This window comes from Gymnoscopelus microlampas (assembly GCF_963454915.1).
Source record: "Gymnoscopelus microlampas genome assembly, chromosome: 23".
In the NCBI taxonomy this organism is placed as follows: Eukaryota; Metazoa; Chordata; class Actinopteri; order Myctophiformes; family Myctophidae; genus Gymnoscopelus; species Gymnoscopelus microlampas.
In genome coordinates, this window is record NC_139960.1 from 33,732,126 (window position 1) to 33,758,710 (window position 26,585).

Consider the following 26,585-nt stretch of genomic DNA (forward strand, 5'->3'; position numbering starts at 1 on the left):
AGGTGGTGCGTTACTAGTGGGATTCCCAATTCAAAATCATTACTCCCTGTGAAATTAATACTGGCCGGACGGATGGTTGACTTTCTAGAACTTTCTCCCATCTCCCCACTGCATCTCTGGAGCTCAGCCACAGTGATCTTTGGGTTCTTCTTTACCGCTCTCACCAAGGCTTGTCTCCCCCGATTGCTCAGTTTGGCCGGACGGCCAGTTCTAGGAAGAGTCCTGGTTGTCCCAAACGTCTTCCATTTAAGGATTATGGAGGCCACTGTGCTCTTAGGAACCTTAAGTGCAGCGGAAATTCTTTTGTAACCTTGGCCAGATCTGTGCCTTGCCACAATTCTGTCTCTGAGCTCTTCGGGCAGTTCCTTCGATATCATGATTCTCATTCGCTCTGACATGCACTGTGAGCTGTACGGTCTTATATAGACAGGTGTGTGCCTTTCCCAATCAAGTCCAATCAATATAATTAAACACAGCTGAAATTAGCCAATCACAGCACGTCCTGCGAGGTGACGTGCTTACATTTTTTACATTATTATTAATTTCATCATGCGCCTCGCTAGCCAATCACAGCGCGTCTGCGAAGTTTGAAGTTAATTTCATCATGTGTCTCGCTAGCCAATCACAGCACGTCCTGCTGGGTGTGATTAATTTTTTAGCCTATAGGCGTGTTTTCACAGCGAAAGACACATTTTCACGACGGAAAGAAAAACTTTCACCACGGATGGGTCCTAAACCCTCTTATAGGAGCGGTTGCACCGCTCAAAAAGAAGAAATCACACTGATCATGGGTCTTCAACAGTGGGTCTGCCCAGGACCACTAGACTAGGGCATCTTCACAGTTACACGATCTTTTGTGTCATACAGTAGGAAGTCCCTGTGTGAAAATTTGCTTCTTCTTTTTTTAAGAAAAGAAGAAGAAACCACTGATCCAAAAACCTAACTTCTCAGGATATTTTCAATAACACTTAATTGTTGAGATGCACGGGTTTAGTCAACATAAATGCATACGTATTGTATGTACAGTATCAACACGTCTTTTTCCCCCTTGTGTGTATTTGGTTAACCCAAGTATTTGAATGCCAGTGGTACAGAAAAAACATTATTTACTGTATGTAATGTGAAACAGGACTCTCTGCTGTGTGACAGGAAGGTTGAGTGCATGCATTTGTCAGAGGTCTTTTTGGTTAAATGACTATAGCCAACTGCTGAAAAGTATTTAAAGTGGTTGAGATCATCCACTGCAGCTTATGAACTAATAATAAAGTTAGTTCCTACCCTTCCTTACAGGTCAGTGGGCCCCATACAATTTACATATGGATGGTGACAAAAACAAACGGTGCAATTTGACTGATTGATTTTTATTCACCATTGTATAACAATTGTGGCTGGTTATTGGCAGTGTGAGAAAATATACAGTTTCCTTCCCTTTTAACTTCCTCTCTGGCAGATGTCTCAGAATTGCACATACAATGCAAACACTGCATTTCTTAGCCCTTACATGTGGTCATGTTCAGTCTGTAGGACAAACACTGTAGAAAAGTAATTTCAGAAGTATCATAGTGTTTTATATATTCCTAAATTGTGGAAACACCTCTAGAATCAGGCTCTGCGTCTTTTAACAATAACAATGTAGTGTTACATACAGTGTTCTTACATGTGAAAATATAGCAAATATTTATTTCTTTTTCTTCTTTTGTTAAAAAATATTTACAAAAACTAAAATTTTGGGAGATGGGATTATTTTGAATTAAAACATAGGACCCAGAGATGTGAAATTAAGAGCCAAACAGTGAGTGATAGTGTGTAAAAAAAAACGTATAGAGGCACCAGATAAAATGGTTCAATAAAAAAAAAAAAAATGGTACAACTAAAACATTTAAAATGGCTAACGTGGCGACTAACAGCCGACATTTCTTTTTATTATCTCAGTTTAACTGAGATAGTATTGACATATGTATAAAGTATTGAACAAATGAAAAGATCTTCCATCTTTCAGATCCCATCTTAAACCAAAACATACTACCCCAGTCTTCACAAACCAAAATATAGATGAATCTTTTAAAGTCAACTCATATATGAGTAGTGTTAGTCATTTCCCTTATTAACCACCTGAGCCCTATTTTATACTTTGCCTTGTTCCAATATAGAAGATCTACAAACTCACAACACGTCGACGCATTGTGAGCTTGAGGATCTGCTACTTTTGACACAAAAAATAAATCTTGAGAAATTGTGGTATAAAAAAAGCACATTTTTAAATGTTTTAAATGTCGGCCTATAATGAAATGCCCAAAATAGGGATGGCAGGGTTAATGTGGTTAAGACTTCTTTCAATCAATTAAATGGTAGGCACGTTGTCCAGGCTGCAACAGAGACACAATAGAGCCTCTTCCTCTATATCTCACACAGGATGAAAGCAAAGCTGAACTTGAAGCTGCATTTCTGATCAAGGCAGACAAACTCATGTTGGGTACAAAGTTCACAATGAGGGGTTTCATCAGTACTCCACAGTCACTGCTTTGGTCCTGAGGTATTCCATAAGAGCATCCTCTCCTGTAGACAAAATACAGGAAAACAAAATATTGGTCAAATGATAACAACAGTCCAAAGCAGAGGTCTTCAACAGGTGGTTGAAGACATTTTTACATTAACCACTTGAATCTACAAGCTCACGCCTCGCGCTGCAAGGCGTTGTGAGATTGTAGATCGGCTATTTTCGGCAAAGAGAGGGGGAAAAAGAGCAGACTGACAGAGAGAAGTACAGTCAAAGTCAAAGTTTACTTAGTGTTGATGGTTTAAGTGGTTAAATGTCTGAAAATACACATTAACATGAAACCAACATCTATGAAAAGCTTTAATTTGCAACACAAGTTTATGCAATATATAGTGGGGGTCCCTGCTCCATCTCTCTCTCAGAGAGGGGGTCCTTGGCCTAAAAACGTTGAAGACCCCTGGTCCAAAGGCTTATTCTGTTTAGTCTGTGGTGTGAAGCATTAAAGGAAGAATGACAGTTCCAATGAAAAATATAAAACCCCCAGTGGTCAAGAGACAATAGCCATGGTGACTACATTTCCCTCATGAGATCAATAAAGGTCTATCAATCTATCTAGCCAATATACTGTATGAGTAGTATGGGATGTTATTGTCCAGAATATTATATATGAATATTGAGGCTTGTGTGTATTCATTTTCTGCATATCGTCTGAGCAGGCATCAGCTGCGTGAAGCTGAAACTGTCTGCAGGATTCAGAATCACCTGTTTGTTAGATGCTTTTTGGCATTTTATGTTTAATTTAAATAAGTGTATAGAGAGACAGTTAACCAAGGGCACAGATAGAGGAGAAAGATGAGACATGACGAAGCACTGCAGTGGGGGCAACCCATAGAGTTAAAAAATCACACCTGTGTGAAGGTAGCGGCGCCTTTGATATATTTTGTCATAGATATGTGTTTCTACTAGAGAAACAATATTAAATCTCTGTAAATTTATTTCAAGGCTTCCAGTGGCACTAAATAGTGCCATTGGAAGCGAATCACCAAATGCATTCCAAGGTAAGTGACAAAAACTGATCTGTCATAGCTGATAGAGTGGGTACCTAAAAAATAAACTTTGTGTGTGCGTGTGTATAAATGATGACATCATAGTGATGTCATGAATAGTAACAGTGATGTCATGAATAGTGACCAATCAGAACGTTGACGGACCTGACCAATCAGAACCTTGGCGAGCCTGACCAATCAGAACGTTGACGGACCTGACCAATCAGAACCTTGGCGAGCCTGACCAATCAGAACGTTGACGGACCTGACCAATCGGAACGTTGACGCAAAAGCCAGGTATAGAGGGCTACTATCCGCTCTATACCTAAAGGTATAGAGCGGCTAGCGCCGCTAAAAATAATAGAGAGGGCACCGGAGATCCCTGCCCATCCACTTGAATCGAGTTGCTCACCCAGCGCATACTCATAAATCACCCCTTCTTTCGGGTTGGGAAATGTGACGGGCAGGGCCCATTTGGGGCTTCTGTGATACGTCACGGAGGTGACACGTTTTGCATCACCTCCATGCGCATCCTAGTGCACAAGCTCCTGAGTCGAGCCCATTGGTCGAAACCGGTTTCGCACGTTCGTGACAGAAGCCCCAGGCCGTTTTAAGCTGCAGTACCTATGAATGGCAGGCATGTCCATTGCGCAACCTCTGGGTTCTGGGGGGTTGGAGCGACCACAAATGGCAAATTCTCAATGATGCAGTATAGTTAACATACTATACTGCTGATAGCGCTCAGCAGTATAGTAATTCTTGTTGAAGAATTACTGTAATCAGCAGTAAGGTATGAGCCAGTAATTGTAGTACATACCAAGGTCTTTTCCAAAGCCGGACTGTTTGAAGCCGCCGAAAGGTGCAGCCACATCGGTCTTGTTGTACGTGTTGACAAATACTGTTCCAGCATCCAGACGCTCACTCACATACATGGCCTTGTTGATGTCGCGGGTAAACACACCGGATGCCAGGCCAAACTCTGTATCATTGGCTCTCCGCAGCACACCGTCTACATCACTAGAGGTTGGACGAGAGGGAAGACAGGATGGGGTTACGGGACAGGAAGTCACACTACTTGACACTAGTGTATGCGTGTGGAGGAAAGATGAACATGCTATGCTCATTGCTTACCCTTCTTTGAACTTGGACACCACCATTATAGGACCGAAGGACTCTTCTATGGCGATGAACATGTGATCTTCCACGTCGGTGAATACCGTGGGCTCCATGAAGAAACCTGGACAGGGATCATAATAGTAATTATTCTCTAAATATTAGGAATTACACCTGGCGTTAACCACTTTCAACCTGGTGTCCCTGTTTTGGGTAAAACATTTCCAAAATAGTGAAATATCTGATCTACAAGTAGATTGGAATAGTAGATTGGCTTAGCCACTTAAACCCTACTTCGTTGACTGGGGTCCCCTATAGTTGGACCACTCTTTTTTCCCCCCATTCTCCACTGAAAATAGCTAGTCGTGAGCTTGTAGATCTGCTATTTTCACTGAATGTTCGCCTATTATGATATACTTCGAATAGTTATAGGATGCCATGAATTGGTTTATTGTAATCATGAATGGGTTTATTTTACTTATTATGATTATGTTTGGTTATATCGATTGTTTATACATTTGGTGAATGCACTATCACTGGTACGTGGATAATTGGGTCATGGGCATAAGGTTACCTCAAAAGTATCACCTGTTCACCTGCTGGGAACAGACAGAGGGTGTGTGGGAAGCCGTATTTTTTGTTGACTGCTTTATTTGCTTTATTTGTTTTTGCTTTATTTGTTTTGATCGCTGTGATTATGTTGCTATAAGTTTTAGCACCCTTTAACTAAGTTCTTTATGTTGCTTTAGTAAAACCACTGCTTAAACGCAAGCAAATTATTTATTGTTAATTATTGTTAAGCGGAGCACGTCAGACAATAGACAGGCCCATCTAATTGCCTCTCAGCTACTTATTTAAGTTTACTCTCCTGCAGTCGCATACAATAGTTATGCTAGGGTTCGTGTGGTTAAAAGGAATACAAGAACGCTCGCCCCAAAACACGCTCGCCCGGGTCTAATCCGGCGACCTCAGAATGGTCGCCACCAGATATTCCTAAAACGTAACCTCAGTAAAACTCTGCCTAAAACTAGCCTTATTCCTAAACGTAACCTCAGAAAACTCTGCCTAACCCTAAACTTATTCCTAACCTCAGTAAAACAAATACAAGAATACAAGAACTGCCGGGTGGAAAAAAATGGGGGCAAGTGTGTTTTGGGGGCGAGCATTCCGGTTACCGTTAAAAGTGTCTATTGTGGGCCTGGGCCGTGGCGTCGCGGTCCAGGCACCCTGGTTGAAATCCCTTAACAGACAGCGTGCCGCGGGTTCGCGTCCCGTTCCCGACGGCCTTTGCTGCGTGTCTTCCCCCATCTCTCTCCCCATTTCCTGTCAGCCTACTTTCACTATCCCTCTCCCAATAAAGCTATAAAAAGCCACAAAAAAAATCTTAAAAAAAAAAAAAAAAAAGTGTCTATTGTGGTTGACTACACAGGGTCTGTCGGTGCAGTACCTGGCCTGTCCACCTGTTTGCCCCCACAAACCAGTGTGGCTCCTTCCTTCACACCAATCTCACAGTACTCCACCAGCTTGTCCATATGGGCCTTGTGATTCTGGGGGCCGTGGTCCGTGGAGCGGTCCAGTGGGTCTCCAATTTTCATCTTCTTAATTTCCTCCACCTGAAGAGAGAACACATGGAACAATGACATGTTTAGAATTGTAGGTTGAAATGACTGAGCCACTGTGCTGCCCAGAAGAGGAGATTTTTTTTTTCTGTAGAAGCAGATACTACAGTACTACAGTATAAAGTGCCCTTTTTTATGGGTTTTGTTAGATGTCTCAAATGGGGTTTTTGTTTAACCCATTACGAACGGATGCCGATTCTACAAATGCCATCTAAATCTATAGTTCACAAACTTTCAAGATTTTTCAAAATGTTCAAAAATATCATATATATATCTGCTATTTTTGAATAGCCAACGCAAAAAATCTTAAAATGACACAGATGCTTTCCCGGTTGTAATGGGTTAACATGGGCTTAAGAGATTTTCATGTTTTTTTCTACCACATAAAATGTATCATTAAATACCCCACTAATGAATACCGAACAAGTCATGTGATCGTGGTGTAGTGTGTATACAGCTCAATTTACTTCTGGCGATTGCATTTACGCTTAAAAGAATCTTAAAAGTTGTGTTCAGTTGTGAAGATTATTTTAGAAGATTAGCTGTCGTAGGCTTTTTGTCAATGGAACCAGGAAGATGCTAACTTCCACCTCCACCTACAAAAATACATCATCCCTAGACCACTCTACTGAGGCTGCACTTAAATTCCGTATTCCCATTGGCTACACTAAATATCTTCACTGAAATGAATCTATAATCTCACAATGAATGTTCCCACAGAATAGGGATGCTAGGGTTGAAATGGTTAATGTGTGTATGCCATTGTCATTAGAGAAAAGAACCAGTGATTCATCTCACCACTCGCGTGATGTACTCATCGTGTATGGACTCCTCCACAAACAGACGCCCGGCCGCGATGCAGTTCTCACCTTTGTTGAAGAATACAGAACTCATGCCCTGTTCAGAGAGAGATTGGGAACATGGAAATGGTAGGGTTAATTAAGAAGGAACACCTTCATCTTTATCTCTATGCATGTCTACCTCTTCTTTTTCTCACCATGCGAATAGCCTTGTCCATTTCACAGTCGCTGAAGATGATGAGAGGAGACTTCCCTCCCAGCTCCAGAGAAACCTTTTTCAGGTTACTGAGAGCACAGCTGCCAAACAGGAAATGACACTCCGTGAGCATCAAGCGGATGATATTCAGTTGCACCAAACAAACAGCAATTTGTTCATCACCTCCGGTGACCAATAATACTGTACAACAATACATATAATACAATACAATAATACCTCTTCATGATCTGTTTACCAATTGGGGTAGAGCCAGTGAAGCCAAGCTTGCGGATATCAGGGTGTTCTGATAAACGTTGTCCCACCATGCCGCCTTTCAGACACAGGAGTGGTGATTGTACAGAAGGAGGAGAGAGAAGAGCAATAAAAAAAGTTAACTATAGCCACAAAGCAGCGATTCAGGGGATCAACCAAACAGCCTTTTGACAGCTTCTGACACCTGTAATAAAGATAACTAACAGGTTTTATGATGACTGGACAGACAGACACTCATTAATTTACGGCCAAATGTGTGCCGGGCCAATGTTTGTTCACTTTGGTCTATTTATGTGCTAAGTCACACCCTTTTGAAGTTCATTGGTCAATATCTTGAAAATTAAATAAGATATCAAAAAGCTGTCAGCTTGGTCCAATAATAATCTACAGAGATTTGTTTAGCAATCGGACCTACAGTTTAGGAGATGTAGCGTGAGGACTGAACATTTCATGTCTACCATTAACCATCTCACAGGAATTGGCAAAACCATTACTTTTAACGTTAATGTTAAGGTTAATAAGCACACAGATAATAGGGTTTCAGCCCTTCAGGCTTGAACCCTCAATAATGCAGGAACAATAACTACTCTGTAAGGTCACTTTCCCATTTTATCTCTGTTTATTACCTGATCCTGGCAAAATGTTGATCACTCCTTTAGGAATGCCAGCTTTCACTGTCAGCTCAGCAAACTTCAGGGCAGTCAGTGGAGTGACCTGTTAAACCACACATGACTTTTAGATAGCATGTGTTCAACAGATAGGGAATGGCAGAACTGGTAGACGATGACAAAAACGGCCAAACTCAACAAACTTATATTATGACTGTATAGTGTAGTCGAATGTACAGGTATGTGATGTTAGATGCAGGGTTACGCAATACCATTACCATATATTGCAACGGTAAACAACGCCAACTGTAGGCTGTGTCACTGCAGTAATATAGGCTAATGTTTAGTGTGTCATTGAGTGCAACATTATCGGGTTGGAGTATCGGGTAATGTGTATGAGTACGTACGAGTACATACTGTAAGCAGGGTATCGATGCACCTCTCTGCACATGTGTGCGTATGTGTGTGACGTGCTCTCACCTGCGCAGGTTTCAGAACAAGTGTGTTTCCAGCCGCGAGGCAGGCAGCGCTCTTCCACGCCAGCATCATGAGTGGGTAGTTCCATGGGATGACTATAGCACACACACTGCCACGGAATGACCACACAACAGGTGCATTAGCATGACACATATCACAGTTAAACATTGTCCAAAGAAAAACTGGTTTTCAAAAGACACGGCAGAGGGAGCTGTGAAAAATAGAACGCTTACCCCAGGGGTTCTTTCTTGGTGAAGGTCAGATTGCGGTTGGGCCGAGCTTGGTTGATGGGTATCGTCTTGCCCTGTGGGACCCAGACGCCTGATTTATACTTGGTTGCGCACCAGTGTCGCACACCAGATCTACACGCTCACAACGCATTGCACTTGTAGATCTGCTATTTCTGGTGAGTGCCAGTGTCTCTCAACCAAGTATAAATCAAGCCAGACGCGACACATGATGAGGCGCAAGGCACGATACATTACATAACGATAAACAACGGCTTATGCCGGGGACTGTGAGGTCTATCACTTTTAGACAGAGTGTCCTCTCCATCAAGGGAAGCCTACGATGGAATAGCCTCCCAGTCACTCTAAGGGAAAGCCCCACCCTGTGTACCCTTAAAACACAACTAAAACAATGGTTACAAAATGTATGTCTCAAACATGGGACCATCGATATTTATTTTTTTATCTTCGATATGTCAAAATAGGCTTTAGATATTGTTTTGGTTAGTTATTAGACATTATAGTAGGTATTTAGGTTCTTAGTTAGGCTTAAATTAGGTATGTTTTGGTATGTTGTTTTTTCTGTTTTTGTCATGTTGTGATGTTTGTATATGTGGGACTACGGATGGAAATGAGCTTTTAGCTAAATCCAGCATGTTTACATGACACTTTCAATTGATTCATTTCTTGTACATGTATTGAATGTTCATTAACATGCAATGTCCCGTAAATAAACAAACAAAGTAAAGTAAAGTTATGTGCAGCAATTTCGGGTGAAATTCCTTCTACATTACCTGGATCTTGTCACACCAGCCTGCGAAGTAGCGGAAGGTCTGGATGGACATGCCTACGTGGGTCTTGAGGGCCAAGGTGTACACAGCGCCAGAGTCAATGGACTCGATGGTGGCCAACTCCTCCTGGTGCTCCTCCATCAGGTCAGCGAGTCTGGAGGATAGCCGAGGTTGATGAGGACGCAAAAGAAGAAAGAGAGAAGGAGAAAGCGACAAAAGTGAGAAGGCTTTAGGTGGGATGAGAGGACTGTTACCCACCCTATTATGGGCATGTCATTATACTGTAGGTGATATATGTCAGTCAAAATATTTTATAAAGTTTCCTAATTTAAAAAAAAATATTCAGGGCTTAAGTGGTTAATACGCAGATCTTTTTTGATTGTACAACTTCAGTTCATGTTGAGCTGCAAGGCGCCACCAGGTGGCGCTCTAGGCACAGTGCTTACTTGTAAAGCAGACTTCCTCTGTCTCGGGGGTTCATCCTGCCCCAGGGGCCAGTCTCAAAAGCTTCTTTGGCGGCGGCCACTGCCCGGTCCACATCTCCCACTGAGCAAAAAGCCACCTTAGTTATCACCTGGGAGAGTATATAGACCAGCAATTGATGAGAAACCCAATAATGTGTCTAAGAATCTATCCATTGCATTCATGCTCTTTTATGTACTTGTATATATGAGGGTATATAAATGTTGGTGCGGGTCAATGGCACTCACAGATCCGTCAGTGGGGTTGATGGTATTGTAGGTCTTGCCGTCCTCGGAGTCCTCAAACTTGCCGTCGATAAAGCTCTGATACGGCATCTTCAATGTCATGTTGTTAATTTCTTTTGTTGTCTGGGGATTAAACCACATGGTACAGACCAATCACATGCAGCAAAAAGCACCCTCAGAGTCTCTCTTAGTAGACTGTTCCTCAACCAATTTAAGAACATTTTGGAACAAATAGGCGTAGTGTGGGGGAAAAAAGCTTTAAATTAAATATTGACTAGTACAGGTTTGATATACATTGTTGCGTGCGGTGTCGCGCACCGAAAATAGCAGTTACTAATAGTTTTGAGCGTGTAGATAAGGCTATTTTCAGAGCACAACATACAAGCAGCAGCTCTGACTCACGTAGTCAATGACCAGTTCCTCCTCGTCGTCCTCTCCCCTCAGCCTACGGACAAACAGCTGGATGAAGTCCTGGAAGGTGGTGGCCATGTAAACGTCCTCGGTCTGCAGCACGACGCCACACCTCTGCTTCACCTCCTCCACTAGCCTGAAAACACACCACAGTTTTATTCATTTATTCATTCTACTTTTACAAGTTTATTTTTATTTTTATACCTACGGTGGATTTACCATATGTGAATATGTGGTTAGCACCTTCCCTTGTTGCACAAACTGGTCTACCATCCCTTAAGAAATGTGGATCACTGATCACCTTCAAAACAGGCCTGAAAATCGTCTTTTAGGTCAAAGGGGGAGATAAACTCACCTCTTCCATAGGCATTCACTGCCTACATTCTACTCTGTACATATAGTGTTTTGTTGATGATGTTGTATTTTGGTGTTATATTTATGCTACAGTATGTTGATGAATTGAATACATAGCACCACAATGGAAACAGGTCCCCAGGACTTTCTTTTGTGTTATCCTTTTAGCCTAAATGTATGACTGTACCTCGTGCTATTTGCATTTCTGTCTAATAAAGTATTCAATCAATCAATTGAACTATTGAACTGCACCTACAGTACTGCTGCTTTCTTTAACCTCGCCTCAGAGCGGCACGTTATGTATACAACTGCATGATGCTTATGTTCCTGAAAGGACATGCACACACCTCCTGCATACCATGCTAATGTTCTAAGCATCATGTACAGTACATACCTGCTACTACACACGCCATCTGTATATATGTATATATCTTTCATTATTTAAATCAAATGTTACAATATTTTTGACCAAAGCCCCTAGATATCAAAATGTGACAATGTTGAGACGACTATTATTGGTGCTTTAAAGGACAACTTTGTTTTTTTACAACCAAGGTTTATGTTTTAGATTGAATTAAAGTAAATAAAAGATTTTAAATGTACTGCTTTCTATAGTTTTAGCAATTTCCGCGATTTTTTACAGTGGGTGGGGGCATTCTGTCCAGTGGCTAAATATGTATTTTTTTTACACAATAACACAGCGTTTTCTTTATTATTATTTACAGTAGCTCTTCTAGCCCACAATAACTCACATCTGGCCATCAAAGACCACAGGAATTTATATTGTGTAAAAAAAAGCATATTTAGCCACTGGACAGAATGCCCCCGCCCACAGTAAAAAAAGATCGCGAAAATTGCTATAACTTTAGAAAGCAGTAAATGAGAAAAAAATAACACTCATCTTTTATTTACTTTAATCACAAGCTAAAATATAAACCTTGGTTGTAAAAAAAACAAAGTTGTCCTTTAAGATATTTACACAAAAGAAAACTGAGAGAAACAATCATTGGCAGGTGGGGGCATTCATTGTTAATTTCACTGGAACAATTTCAGAAAACAGAATCACTTTAATGTAATTGAGGAAAACACAACATGTAAGCTACATCACAATATTATGATATAATGAAACCAAAATACCTATATCTAGTCTGATATCTCAATATCTGTTTTTTTTCTTTTCTTTTTCAACTACAGATGTTTAGTTGGCCACACATGCTCTTTCTGAGCAAGGCCCTGCAGCACATTCATAAAGTTACTCAATACATGTTTGGGAAAGGCCAAAACATCCACAGTATTCTATTCTTGGGCACCGAGTAGCCACTGTGGAGCAACCCAGTGGTACATGCCATTTTGAAGGTCAAAGGTCAACATGCAGTCTTTCTAGGATTCAGCTAGAGCCTGTGTCTCACCTGACCACATCCATAGAGGCAGCTCCAGACTTGAAGAAATCTGTGGTGTCCTCAATGGCAGGTACATTGCTAAGGATGGCTTTCCAAACGGTCTGTTGAGAAAAGGCACTCCTAATCACCACCGTTATTCTACACATACAGTACATAGACAATCTCCTGTAACTACACAACACTTAAGTTAACATCGAGTAACATTAGCCAAATTTAACTACACAAGCATTTATACTTTGTCCTACGATGGCGTCATGCAGCATTTATACTTTGTCCTACGATGACATCACGCAGCAAAAATAGCCAATCTACAAGCTCACAAGGTGTCTTGTAGATTGGTAATTATTTTTATTACAGTACCTTATCCAGATCAATGGATAGTAAACTTACCCTGATCTCCTCTGCCATCTTCTTCTCATCATCAGTGAGGTCCACACTGGAGCTCTCTCCTGAGGCAAAGTACTTTGAGGCGGAGATCATCTTTCCATCCTCAAACTGCAGGTTCTTCACCTGGACCTGCAGACAGAACGCCAAGGAGGGAGGGAGGGAGGGACAGGAGGAGAATTAGTTCAGTTAGGCTCAGGCCGTGTTTGAATGACCCAATGAAAAAGTGTTTGTTTTGCTTTGTTTTTTTACAGCCAACAGAGCCGACGTCACTGGCCCGGTTCCCAGGCTCCATGTTTATTCTATTCAACCGGTGGGACACTCACCGCTTTACCATCAGACCCGAGCAGGACTAGTCCGTTCTTGGTGACAAGGCCCGGCTGCGAAGCCCCCTCGATCTCCAGAGGCTGACCGGCTGGCACTGATCCAGACAGCAAGGACGAGCCATACAGCGCCACGGCCTGGGGATGGACAGGCAGAGGGAGTAGTGAATACACATACGCAGTGGTGTAAAGTAACCAACTGCATTTACTTTACTGGAGTAATTTAACTTTTACTCCAATACATCTCAGAGGCAAATACTATACTTTTACTCAACTACAATTATTTGAAAACTTGAGTTACTAGTTACTTTGTAACTAGTAACTTACTTTTGTAACTCAGCCCTATATATATATTTCGGCCATTTGAAAAAAGCAGATCTACAAGCTCATTGCGACGCATTGTGAGCTTGTATATCTGCTATTTTCAAAAGCTTTTTATACATTCTACACTTTTGAAAACTTGTGAAATGGGACAGTCTGCATAAATGAGTACTTTCTACTTTAGGTACTTATTTTGATGCCAATACTTTTGTACTTTTACTAAAGTGAATTTTGAATTCCGGACTTTTAATTTACAGAGTATTTCTACATTGCAGTATTGATACTTTTAATTAAGTAAAAAATGTGAGTACTTCTTCCATCACTGCGTATACATTTTTGTGTGTGTAAATACAGAACAATGTGCTTGTGCGTGTGCGCAGTGGCGTGCACAGGCATTTTGAGGGGCAGGTGCTCAAGTAAATCATCCTTTTTTTGTTTACTTGGTCTGCTCTTTTTCCCCTCTACACCTATACCTCTTTGCCAAAAATAGCCGATCTACAAGCCCACAACGCCTCGCAGCGCGAGGCGTTGTGGGCTTGTAGATCGGCTATTTTTGGCTAAAGTTCTCCTCGGAAAAGGGATGCTAGGTTTCGAGTGGTTATGGTAAAAAGAAAAATCATATCACATAAAGATTTGGTGGACCCCCTGTAGTAACTCTGAGGACCCCCTAGAGGTCCCGGACCCCCTGTTGAAGACCCCTGCTGTAAACTGGAAAAAAAAAACGTCAAAAGGGCACTTCTGGTCAAGAGGGCAAAGGGCAGGTTGCTCCAGCACCACCTAGAGTCTATCTGTGCACGTCCCTGCGCGTGTGTGTGTGTGTGTGTGTGTGTGTGTGTGTGTGTGTGTGTGTGTGTGTGTGTGTGTGTGTGTGTGTGTGTGTGTGTGTGTGTGAAACACACACCTGACCATCAATGACGGCCCATGCACCAGGAACTTTGTCATGGCCACGGATCCAGTTGTGGATGGCCTCTGCCGGCTGGGCTAGGTTGACCTGAAGAACGGAGAGAGGACAGAATGGAATGTGGTGGTGGTGGTGGTGGGAGGCGGGGGGGGGGCAAGAAAACGCTGACTGCACCAAACTTGCCTTCCGTCAGTGTTTGCCATGTTTCTAGGAATGACAGAGAGGCCAAACAGCTGTCTGACTGTGGTTGTGCAACACGTGTAAGCGGACCCTTCCCCCGCCTAAGAATAGCGCATGCAGAGACATTGCCAGCAACGTGGTTCTCTAAAGCAGCAAATCAGAAATCAGCAGCTCCCTAAAACCAGCCCCACCCCTTCTCTTTTCCTCGTAAAACAAACGTCACCCGTTTCTGGCCCTGAGCTGCTTTGCTCAGTAAACAGCAGGACAGGAATGAATACAAAGTGTTGTTCATTGACCGCTTAAGCCCTATACGTATACTTTGTCGCATGACGAATAGTAAAAAATAGCTGATCTACAAGCTCACAGCTTGTGAGCTTGAAGATCTGCTATTTTTGTTATTATTGAAATTGAAAAAGCATTTGAAAAAAAAAAGAAAAGAAATAGGGACACTAGGGTTATGTGGTATGTGGTTAACAGCAATGTTATGTTCTATCCCATGATTTACTGCAACAAAATAGTGACTTTGTGATGGTAAACCTTATGTAACCTTAGACTGTACATTTATATCTGTACTGGGTAGGCATGAACTTGTGTATGAATGTGCACATGTGTGTGCGTGTGTGTGTGTGTGTGTGTGTGTGTGTGTGTGTGTGTGTGTGTGTGTGTGTGTGTGTGTGTGTGTGTGTGTGTGTGTGTGTGTGTGTGTGCGCACGTGTCTATGAACTTCACCTTGGAGTTGGATTTCTTTTGGATGCCTTCATAGCTGGCTCCCTCCACTGGCTGGGTGACACGAGGGGCTTTGCCATCAGCTATCATCTGAACGGACTCCACCTGTCCCATGGACACAAATCAATGTCCAGTCACTAAAAGTGTAGCACTTCAGTCCACAGTGGAGGAGAACACTTCTAATAATCCATCTTTATACTGTAGGTGTTTTGTCTTTCTGTCTGAAAAGTACATTGTCACATCAAGATTTCTTTATTAACACCCAAAGGTAAATTAGCTGTCCAAACGGGAGATTTAGCAATCCAGAGTTGAAAACCAACCATCACAACGATACAGAATCAAAGAACATCAAAACTTAAAGAACAAGTGTATTCATAGTATCAAAAACAGTATACAAGGTCAGGAGTACAAAGACCTTTTACACATACAACCAGCCTGAAGGAGCCGACATTTGCTATGTAAAGGACGGGAACCGTCTAGAAGAACAGAACTTGAATTACGTGGAAGCTGTGTGGAGAGAAGAACGGATTGCTTGAGTTGAGATTCACCTATGAGCTTACTAGTCCAATTTGGTTTAGACATGTTTGGTTTTCCAGAGACCAGTCCCAAGATACCTGTGTAGCTTCCTACACAGTCCACAGCCTAGTTTGTAATGATCATAGTCTGGACATGATATCCTTTGTGTTTAGCTCCAAGAAAGTTTTCAAAACTTCTCAATGACTGGGCCATAGCTGGACTCATTATCGTGTTGCAGACTCGCGACTGTATCATATTCTGTATATGGTCCTGTTCTCATGCTTACTTTGGCATGTTTCTGTACAGAATATAAAGTAATGGTGAGAGAACATAGCCGTGGGTTGAGCCAGTAGAACATAATAAATATGATAAAATGCCGTTGACTTTTACCCTTTGTGTACCATTTGACAGAAAATCCAATATGCAACCCACCAGACTGGTTTGAACAAATCGTCAGTGGGGCTTGCAGATGGTGAGATGCAGAGGTATGGTTACCATGGCCTTGATGCCCTCTGGGAAGAGGAAGCGATTGTAGAGGGTGTCTACGGTATCGTTGGGCTCTACGTCACAGGATCTCTGGAGCAGGATGGGCCCAGTGTCCAGACCATCGTCAGCCCAGAAGATTGAGAAGCCAGCCTTCTTATCACCGTGGATTAGGGTCCTGGGTGATGATGACGGCCACACAAACACATGGAACTGAGCCACAAAACTTTCACGTCATAAAACACAAGGGTCATAAACACAATCAGGCACGACATCAAGATAAGCACATGATAAAAGGGGTTCATACAAGGACAAAATGGCTCGATGATATTGGTGGCTATGCTGTAATATGCTGCATAAAGTTTAAACAAGCTTTCAACTTTCTCATTAGTAATAGTAATTTGGCCCACGTTTAAGCCCATAACACTGAAAGGGCCACATCATTTATAAACAAATAAAAGAAACAAATAAGAAGAAAAATGACTTTCCTTTTACCAAGCCCTGTATACTTTGTCTTATGACAATAACGAAAATAGCCAATCTACAAGCTCAAACACTCTATTGGGGATGTGCAAGACTGACCTAAATCAAAGTCAATTATTCTACTGCCATTAATAATACAATGATTAATCGAATATTCGGCCACGAATGTGCGTGTGCAGTGAGATCATTGGCCATGGTAGACACACACAAACAACACAAACTCTCTGAACTCCATTGTCATTCAGCAAGACTAGAGTGACCAGTGGTTCTCGACCTTTATGGGTGGCAACCCCCCAAAATATGTCTCGCTACCTCCTCCTTCACAACTCGCCAATCTCACACGACATACACGCACTGAACAATCACGTGTGCTGTGCACACACACTGAACATATTTATGTGTATGCACTATGCACACATTCAAGCTGATGTAATAATAGGCTAATAAAATACCAGAGGTGGACGAAGTACTCGACCCCAGTACTTGGGTAAGAGTACAGATACTCCTTGGTCAAATTTACTCCACTATAAGTAAAAGTAGCTCAGTCAAAACGTTACTCAAGTAAGAGTAAAAAAGTTATTGCTTTTAAATATACTTAAGTATTCCAAAGTACATGCTTTGAAAAATACTTAAAGTACAAGTAAAAGTATAAGTACATTTCTTAATTTTGATATCAATGAATTGCTGTAATATTTTCACAATGAATTTATAGGACCTTGTAACTCTTGTTTCAGAAAAGTACTGTAACTCTCTGAAACCACCTGCACTGCATGCACTGATGTGCTTGCTTGTAGACGTTATACAAAGCCTTCAGAAACACCTATAAAAACATAGAAATTACTAAGGAACCAGAACTAAATACTTTTACTCCTATACACCCATACAAGATGTAACAAAGAGGCGAGCGGAGGGGGAAGCCAGAAACATGGCTAGTGTGAGAGCAGAAGTTACGCCAATTGCATTTTACGGAAGAAAAAAAACAGCCAACCTAAAGGCCAAACCGCACCAATGCAACTAGTCGCAACTCCTTGCAACAAAACTGTTTTAAGGTCAACCACACCAATGCAACTCCTTGCAACTGCCATTGGGGTTAATGGTTGCAAGTAGTGGCAAGTAGTTGCATTTTGCAAGTAGTTGCATGTTGCAAGGAGTTGCATGGCGAAACATTGTTGTGGATATGGAGTGTTCTTAAAAGTACTCAGTACTTTATAGCCTTCCTAGAAACTTACTCGAGTAAAAGTAAAATATTTGTCTTGGAAATGTATTCAAGTAAGAGTAATAAGTATCAAAAAAATCTAATACTCAAGTAAAGTACAGATCCTCAGAATCTGTACTCAAGTACAGTACTCAAGTACATTTACTCCGTTACTGTCCACCACTGTAAAATACAGATCAAACTATAATTAGTTAAGGGTTATGCCTTAGTTTAGTTCATTGTCTTAAACGGAGGAGTAATATTACAACTCGGACCAAGAGTAAAATACGCACTTCTAAGTTCCTGTAGGTCAAGTAAGCTGGTCAGGCACACACTGGCCCTGCCGTTTCACTTCTTAATGTTGGGAAAAAAAGGTCAAGCTTGTGGGGTGTCAGGTGTGTCTGTGTGGTACTTTTAGATGGATCTTACTGTAACAAAAGATTCATTCACCGTTACGTACACTGTCGCAGGTCTGTTGAGAGCCACCGTTCCATTTTGTAAAGACATAGATTAACTTTTTGTTGTCATCATATGAATGTTTCTTAAACTTTGACGGAGCAAGTTAAGTTTATGGAGCAAAAGGGAGGCCTGCTGCATGGAATGCAAAGGCAGTATGACAGTCAGTGTGTGCCCAGGCACATAGGCTTCTCTTATGAAAGAGAAGCATTAAGAGCCTGCACACACACACAAAGGTTCATATTTTTCAGAAGAAAGTTGCCAATTAAATATTCTTGATATTCAATCAACTTTGACCATCGGGAACGAATATTCAAATATTCGGTTATTCAGAAGACATTTTGATTAGGAGCCAAAACCAAGATTATAATGTCAGTAATGTTCTATCCATCTGGTGCCAGCACCCCCAAATGGGTGTTTTTTTAATCTGTTCTGACAGAGGGCAGCATCTCTACTCTGCACCGGCTTCGACAAGAAGGAAATACACACACACACACACACACACACACACACACACACACACACACACACACACACACACACACACACACACACACACACACACACACACACACACACACACACACACACACACACACACACACACACACACACACACACACACACACACACACACACACACACACACACACACCATTGATAACGGGGGCAGAGAACAGATAGCTTAGAAAGACAGATAAGGAAACCAGCATGCGTAAAACATCAGGTCAGCCAGAACTGGTTCCAACCTATAAGCCTGACCAGTTACTGTAGCACCAAACTATCCTCTGCCCAGTCCAGAAACAATGTAAACTAGGGCCTATTATATAGCCTGACTCGATCAAGCCCCAAAACTGCCTAGTATACTTACATTTATTCTGTACAGAATACTGTATGGTTGGACATTAATGGTTGTCATTTATATTGGTAATCTACAATGAACATGCCACATAGATTCGCCAACAATGTGCATATTTCCTTAGTCTTTCTAATTATTAAGCAAAAGCTCATCCATTCTCTGTTCTCTGATGGACACTCAGGCCATGTGAGGTTAAGGCACAGAACTACGATTTGCGAATGTCACTTGCAATAGCAAAGGGGCACTGCTACTGAATACTGAATTTCACACATATAAATATTCCACTCCAGTCCAGACTGCTTGCAGGTCTTATGGTGACTATTTAAGCAGAGCACTATTGCTTATTTCTGGTGGCTCAGACTGATATAAGCTTTCTAGCATGATGGATTACACCACTCAAACAGATTTAGTTGCCTCAAGAAATATATTGGTAATGAGTGGAACCTGGACAAAATAAAAGCCATAAACTAGTAAGTGCATGTCACAGTTTATTATTTTTCCCCTCTAATGCGAACCGATTTTGATTAGAAAAAAAAAGGTCCCGCACACTGTCTTCACTTCACAAAAATGTATTAAGTAATACAACATTTCGGTCACTCGGACCTGCATCAGGCATAAAGAAGCAGCTGGCAAACAGCCAGTATATATGACAACTCTCAGAGAGGCGACGGCCAATCAAAGCACCACGCCAATCCGTTACCATGGAGAGGGGCGGCTTCAAGTTCATTACTCCAACTTTTTCTTCTAATTAGATTAGATTAGGAGCCAAAACAATCATGATTATACCGTCAGTAACTTTGGTGAGGATGTTTAACCTGTCAAGAGTGACAGTCCACCCTTGTACTGTCAACCATAGTGTATGCTTGATGTCCCCAAAGGCACACAGATAGAGACAGACAGAGACAGAGACGTACATGCAACATACCCTCTCTCCTAATCCTTAATCCCACCACTTATCTTCAACTACTCATCCACTGACCCCTCACCCACCCTGACTCGTCCATCCCATAACCCCCCGCACCCCCCCTCCCTTCTCCAACTCACCAGTTGATGGCTGACGCTCCTCTGTGCAGCGGTAGGATGGATGGGTGGTAGATGATGGAGCCATGCTTAGGGTTATCGATGACATTCATGGGGATGAACTGTGAGCAGAAGGGCATGACGTTTAGCTCCGCCCCGACTGCCTTGTACGCCTCCACCACCTCCGGAATGGGCTTCCCCTTGACGCGCCAGCGCGGGAACTTGAACACCGGCGTCCCGTCTTTTTCTGCTGCCACCGCTGATGAGTAGAGAGAGAGAGATTAAGAGAGAGAGAAGATAACTGATTGAAGGAGGTCAGGTTTTGACTTCAGTTTGAACTAGGCCTACCTAGCTGGGACTCTACTCATTGTAAAACAGGCCTAAAATAGTGCTACAATCCTTAGGTTTTTGGGGTTTTATTCATTTGGCTTGCACAATAAAAACAGTACTACGGTAACATCATTAAAAGACACAGAAATAAGTGCAGGTGAGAAAGGAAACCCATATAGAGCTTATACAAGTTTCTCAATAATAAAAAAGTAGCAAGTTAAACATAGTAATCAAACATAAGACACAACAAACACTAAGTACCTTGTGTGCAGTTGAATGTATGTGTGTGTGTGTGTGTGTGTGTGTGTGTGTGTGTGTGTGTGTGTGTGTGTGTGTGTGTGTGTGTGTGTGTGTGTGTGTGTGTGTGTGTGTGTGTGTGTGTGTGTGTGTGTGTGTGTGTGTCTGCACATGTGTGTCTGTGTGTGTATGTGTGTGTGTGTGTGTATGCAGAAGTAGGGCTACACTTATGGTAGAAGCAAGTGGAGAGGATTGATTGTGGTGTGGTGTGTATTCCAGAGTAAAGAACCTCTGTCTTAAAATGGAGAAACGGCTATGAGTGGTACGGATGAAGGGGGCAGTATATGAACTTAATGGATCTTGGATGTCAGTGAGTTGGGTTTCCGGTCCATGACCACTGACCAGTTCAGCTCGCTTCAGGGCAGCCTGCCCAGGGAGGGCACACTGCCCCCTGGTCAGTTGAATTTGACACTTTAGATCCAACTGCTCTACCCGCAGGCACACAAGTGTTGCAATACACAAGCACAAACCCTCTAAGAGGGAGAGCCACATGGGGTCAGCTGTCAGCGAGGGAGTGAGAGAGAACAGCCACTATAACCAGCAGGAGTTAGCATGGTGTGCTGTGTTTCAAATGAGGGCCATGCTCTGTGACCCCTCTGGGCCTATACTAGGGTATTTGGCCTAGTTGGTACAAATGAGTTGCTATAAGCCTGCAACTATTGCCAAGATTCAAACTTAACGAGGAGACAGGGCACCAAAACCCCTCAATGAATGTTTCATGAAGGAACATGGAAGAGTGGAAAGAAATGCGTATACTGTAGGTAGGTGGGTGATCATGGGGGGAGAGTGCAGGGGTTAAGTGGGTCAAGTTGATGATGATTCATCTGGGGCATATTGCATCATACCAAAGGCCCAGTCCGGTGGTAGACTTTTCACCTCGCTTCTGCATCTCCCAGGCTACACTGGGCCTCTCCCTGGCCAGACAATGGAACCACTATCCCGCAGCTAACGCAGGATAAAGGCTTGTCTTTGTGCAGGAGCACTGTGCAGAGTCAACAGGCATCTACCTCAACCACAGACCCAGTTAGAACAACGGAGGCCCAACGCAGCTACAACCTCTCAGATCCTCCGTCACGCTTTGAACCCCCACCACCGCTCCGCCAGTGTGCTCAGGGCAGTTATTATGGCTTTCTGAAGGACTTAGATTAGGCTAAAGAGGTAGACAACCAGACCTATCTTGATTAGTTCTGATGAATCTACATGTCTAGTGCGCAGTGTGATGATGCTGGTTGAGACCCCAGAAATAGTAGCTGCTGTAACTGTACAGTAAGCTAATGGGGATCTAATAAATAAATAAAAATAAACCAAACAATTAAGGGCACGTCATTTTTTTCCAAATGCTTTGGAATATGGTTGGAAATAATGTAAAGTATACATGATTTGAACATGCATGTTTCATCATACCTAAATATGCCCTCCAACTTTTGTTTATGCCCAAAATAACTAGCTATCAACAGGTTTGTATCAAAGTAGAAATATTAGGCCTTAAATATTGTTCAAAAATGATTATATGTATTTGACATCCCTATTATAAAATAAATGCAAATATAAAATACAAATAAAAATAAGTAATGGCGCCCAGAGTTCTCAGGTGCCCACTATTTCGGTTACCGTTTTGACAGCTAAATGGTATTATGGTAAGTGTCCATTAATCCAAAGCGCTTTACAATGTGCAGTACATTCATCCACTGATGGCAGAGACTACCATGCAAGGAAAACCGGCTCATTGGAAGCAGTTAGGGGGTTCAGTGCCTTGCTCAAAGACACTTCGACACAGAGCCAGGAGCAGGAGGAGCTAGGGATTTAACTGGGAATCGCCTGTCAGATATGAAAGATTGTAGATATAGAAGACAGATAGAAGAGACAGATTTAACAGAGGTGACTCACCCAGAGGGTCTGCCTTGCCATCCTTGTCTGGGACGGTGAACACGCCCACCACTTTGTGGCCCTGTTTCCTTAAGTTGGTGTAAACTTCTTGGCCAAACAAGCTCTGGCCAATCAGAGCTAGTTTCAGCTTATTTTGGTAATAAGGCTGTAAAAAGAATAAGCAGCTGATCAATTCAAACTCAATGGAAACATCCATACATGACGAGACAGTATGTTTCAAGTTTAGTTTAGTCTCAAGTTACACTGCAAATCTGAATAAAGCGTGCATAATGACAAAATTTCCATCTGCATTTACACTACACCTGGCCTCTGCCCAATTTAAACACGTTCTGGCAACCTCAATGGCCACCAATGTCATTGGTATACAGCAGGAGTCTTCACCGTTTTTCAGCCCAAGGACCCATTAGCTGAGAGAGAGATGAAGCGGGGACCCAAACTACATATTGTATAAAACTGTGTTGCAGAATAAACTTTTTCATAGATTTCATAAATAGTTGGATTCATGCCAACGTGTATTTTCAGATAGTTAACCTTTTAAACCCTCAGTATTTAGACAAAATGGCCGTTGGCTCTGTACTTGGTCTTCTCTTTTTCCCTCTACACCAACTCTCCGAAAATAGCCGATGTACAAGCTCACAACACCTCGCGTTGTGAGCTTGTAGATCTATTTTCGGCTAACGTTCCACATCACACAAAGATTTGGTGGAACCCCTGCAGTAACTCTGAGGTAGCCTGCGACCAGACGAATCTGCCAGTGCAAAAAAATAAATGCCCTCGGCGATTTGGGTCTGGCACCGCTCCATTGTGAATCCATTTCCTGCTCCAGAAGTCTGGGGTGACCAATCAGGGCCCAGTATTCAAATATGGGAGACTGTGATTGGTAGTTGGTTGTAGGTCTAACCAATTACTTCCAGAGCCATTGTTTTGATCCCGCCCCCTTGGAAAAAAAACTTCCTCTTAGAGGCACCAGACCCATATCCAAGCAGTGATATAGTCTGGCTACGCAAGGCTAACTCTGAGGTCCCGAACCCCCTGTTGAAGATCCTGATGTATACTGATGGTATACAGTCAATGGTGATGCAGGTGAGCACTGTCCAGAGTGATTGGCTGCAGAAAGCACAACAGCATAGATCCTTCAAATGAAGTAATAGTACTGCCACATACTGTATGGAAAGGAGGGAGGACTGGGAGGTGTCAGGTTTCTCATGCTGAAATCAATCTGTTAAATCCACTAGGCAGAGTCTAGGAGGCATTTGCATTGCAAGGAGGGGGGTATGGCTCACAATTTGATCATGCAAACGGTCGTAAAAACAAACAAATAAATACATAAATGAAGTGGCTCTCTAATGTAAATTGCAGCCAGCTTGCAAAGAATCTGCGAAAAACATCCCCCAGCTTGCAAAACCACCCCACATGCTAGATAAATAACAATATTGTGTCCAATATGGGAAGTTCTGCTGTGCAATTAATTATAAGCACAATGACATTAACTTTGCAGCTTGTGCACGACAGACAGGCTGAGGCTAAAAGCTACCATGACAGTCAATCGCAGAGCATTCCACAATGCTATGCTGATGCAACTCCACTGTACAGTAACAGTAAGCTGAATACAGTAACGTCCAGTAACGTGGCATTGGCAAATGGCAATCAAACGTTCCATGACTGTACTGGCCCTATATCTGTCATTCTAAGATAAGGGGTGATAACCAAGCAATAGTATAATGATATCCTGGCACAGGTACAGGAATGCAAACAGGCAAGGTTAACGTTAGATACTAGCCTTTGGATCAAGACTATCATAGATGACATTTGATCGATTTTGACATGTGCATAGATCTAGATGGGAAAGTAAAAGTCAGACTCGATAAAAACTGCATAAAAATACATCTATGGTAGTCTTGATCCAAGGCTAATTAGATACGTGCAATATGAACACATTGATCAAGATCATTTTGGAGTGCAACTGCATTTAGTAGTAAACCAACGCTACTCACGGAGGACGTGGAGAATTTCCTTATGATTTGATTCGCTGTCCACAACATGATGGCGGTGTTTGGTTTGGTTTTTTATCCTCAATCTAATCAAAAATGCTGCCGAATTAATTTAGTCCACACTGGGCTCTCCTGGTGATGAGTGACACGCAAACACACACCTGTCTGTCAGAGTGGGCGATGTGCGCGCGTTGGTGACCGTTGGGTGACAGCCGTTGGCGTCGCTCGTCACAGCCAGCTTATACCAGGCACCATGTTACGTGTGCCTTGTACGTGCGCGCTCACGACCACTACGTATGGGAGGGGTTACATGGGGAATCATAATAATAAACGTTATTTTTTTATATAGCGCTTTTCGACACAAGGTTACAAAGTGCATTAATGATAATAACAATAACAATTACATTTGCTTTAAACACATTTTATATTTGACACAGATCCCAAAGTGCTACATTGCAAGAAAAAAACTTAATATTTAAAATATTGAAAAATAATAAAAACAATGAAATGAATAAAAATTCATATCAATGGAGACCCCTCCCCAACTACACAGCTAAGAAAAAGTTTAAAAACACACAAGGCATCAGTAAGTCCATTGAAGGCAAATGCCTTGTTAAAAGAAAGGGTTTTAGTCCCCTTTTAAAAGCCTCAACGGATGTAAGTCATTCAAATAAAAGTGCGTTTTCAAAAGATGTCCCTGAATTTGCTAGTCTGAGAACAGGCAGGGCATCCTAAAGTAACTAAGTTTACTCAAGTACTGTCTGTACTTAAGTACAATTTTGAGGTCGATTTTGAGGATATTTTTACTTTACTGGAGTATTTACAATTTCCAATATTTTACTTCTACTCCCCTAGCCTACATCTCAGTCAAAAGGTTTACTTTTACTCCACTACAATCATTTGAAAACTTGAGTTACTACTTTGTAGATTTTGATTATTAAAAAAACATACATTACGTCCACTTCAGCCCTATATACATTTCTGCCATTTGAAAATAGCTGAAGCTCACAATGTGTTGCAATGCGAAGCATTGTGAGCTTGTAGCCTACTGTAGATCTGCTATTTTCAAAGGATTTGTAAACATTTGGTACTTTTACTCAAGTACATTTTGAATTCCGGACTTTTACTTGTGACAGAGTATTATTGCAGTGATACTTACTTTTACTGAAGTAAAACATTTGAGTACTTTGTCTTTTTCCACCACAGATTTTCATCACTTTGTAATTTGACGTTAAAGAGCAGTTGCCTGTGCCATGTGGAGTTTATATCAATCGTCCGTGTGCACGCGCGTGCTCACCCAGACGCACGCACACGCGCGCGCACACACGTACACACACACACACACACACACACACACACACACACACACACACACAGATAACAATGTCCACAGGTGTTTTGTCAGTAAGCATACAAACGTGCTGGTGACCTTCACTGAAATCTAAAAAAGCCTATGGTTACCGTTTAAATGGGCTTCACTTTTCGAGTGTAGGGAACTGGCTTCAAATTTGCCCTGGCTTGGGCCCAGGGGTTTTTGGTTTTAATGTCTGAGAAACTTGTCAATGCTTCTCATGGTGGTTGTTGCCAAGTCATCCAATCAGAATTTTATTAAGCCATTATCTTGAATTAGCCTAATTAATTGTCCTAGGTATTTGATCAATGGGTACTGCCAAGGGCTAAATTCCATTACATGTTACTATGATCTAATTCCATG

At 42.0% G+C, this 26,585-nt stretch overlaps 2 protein-coding genes across 2 annotated transcripts in view; one reads left to right on the top strand and one right to left on the bottom strand.

The window, feature by feature from the left end:
- nopchap1 (NOP protein chaperone 1) overlaps positions 1-26,585 on the top strand; it is a 64,995-nt gene that overhangs the window by 13,289 nt on the left and 25,121 nt on the right. The gene's annotated exons all lie outside the window — the stretch shown is intronic.
- On the bottom strand, positions 1,363-25,098 carry aldh1l2 (aldehyde dehydrogenase 1 family, member L2). Its single transcript, XM_084049777.1, has 23 exons — positions 24,875-25,098; positions 22,881-23,025; positions 20,391-20,625; positions 16,366-16,531; positions 15,358-15,459; positions 14,449-14,538; positions 13,230-13,364; positions 12,910-13,035; positions 12,529-12,620; positions 10,757-10,901; positions 10,358-10,477; positions 10,094-10,221; positions 9,651-9,801; positions 8,863-8,933; positions 8,633-8,738; positions 8,171-8,258; positions 7,509-7,602; positions 7,273-7,372; positions 7,074-7,172; positions 6,104-6,269; positions 4,675-4,780; positions 4,361-4,560; positions 1,363-2,556 (listed from the first exon to the last, which is right to left on the bottom strand). Exons 1-23 carry the CDS (start codon positions 24,920-24,922, stop codon positions 2,501-2,503), a joined length of 2,769 nt encoding a protein of 922 aa, XP_083905903.1. The 5' UTR covers positions 24,923-25,098; the 3' UTR covers positions 1,363-2,500.

Coding starts and splice junctions, on each gene's coding strand:
- aldh1l2 (XM_084049777.1), bottom strand. CDS start 24,922: ATGTTGTGGACAGCGAATCAAATCATAAGGAAATTCTCCACGTCCTCC. Junction 9,802..10,093: donor AGAGGAAGTCTGCTTTACAA/GTAAGCACTGTG, acceptor GCTATCCTCCAG/ACTCGCTGACCTGATGGAGG. Junction 8,739..8,862: donor ACCAAGAAAGAACCCCTGGG/GTAAGCGTTCTA, acceptor ATTCCGTGGCAG/TGTGTGTGCTATAGTCATCC.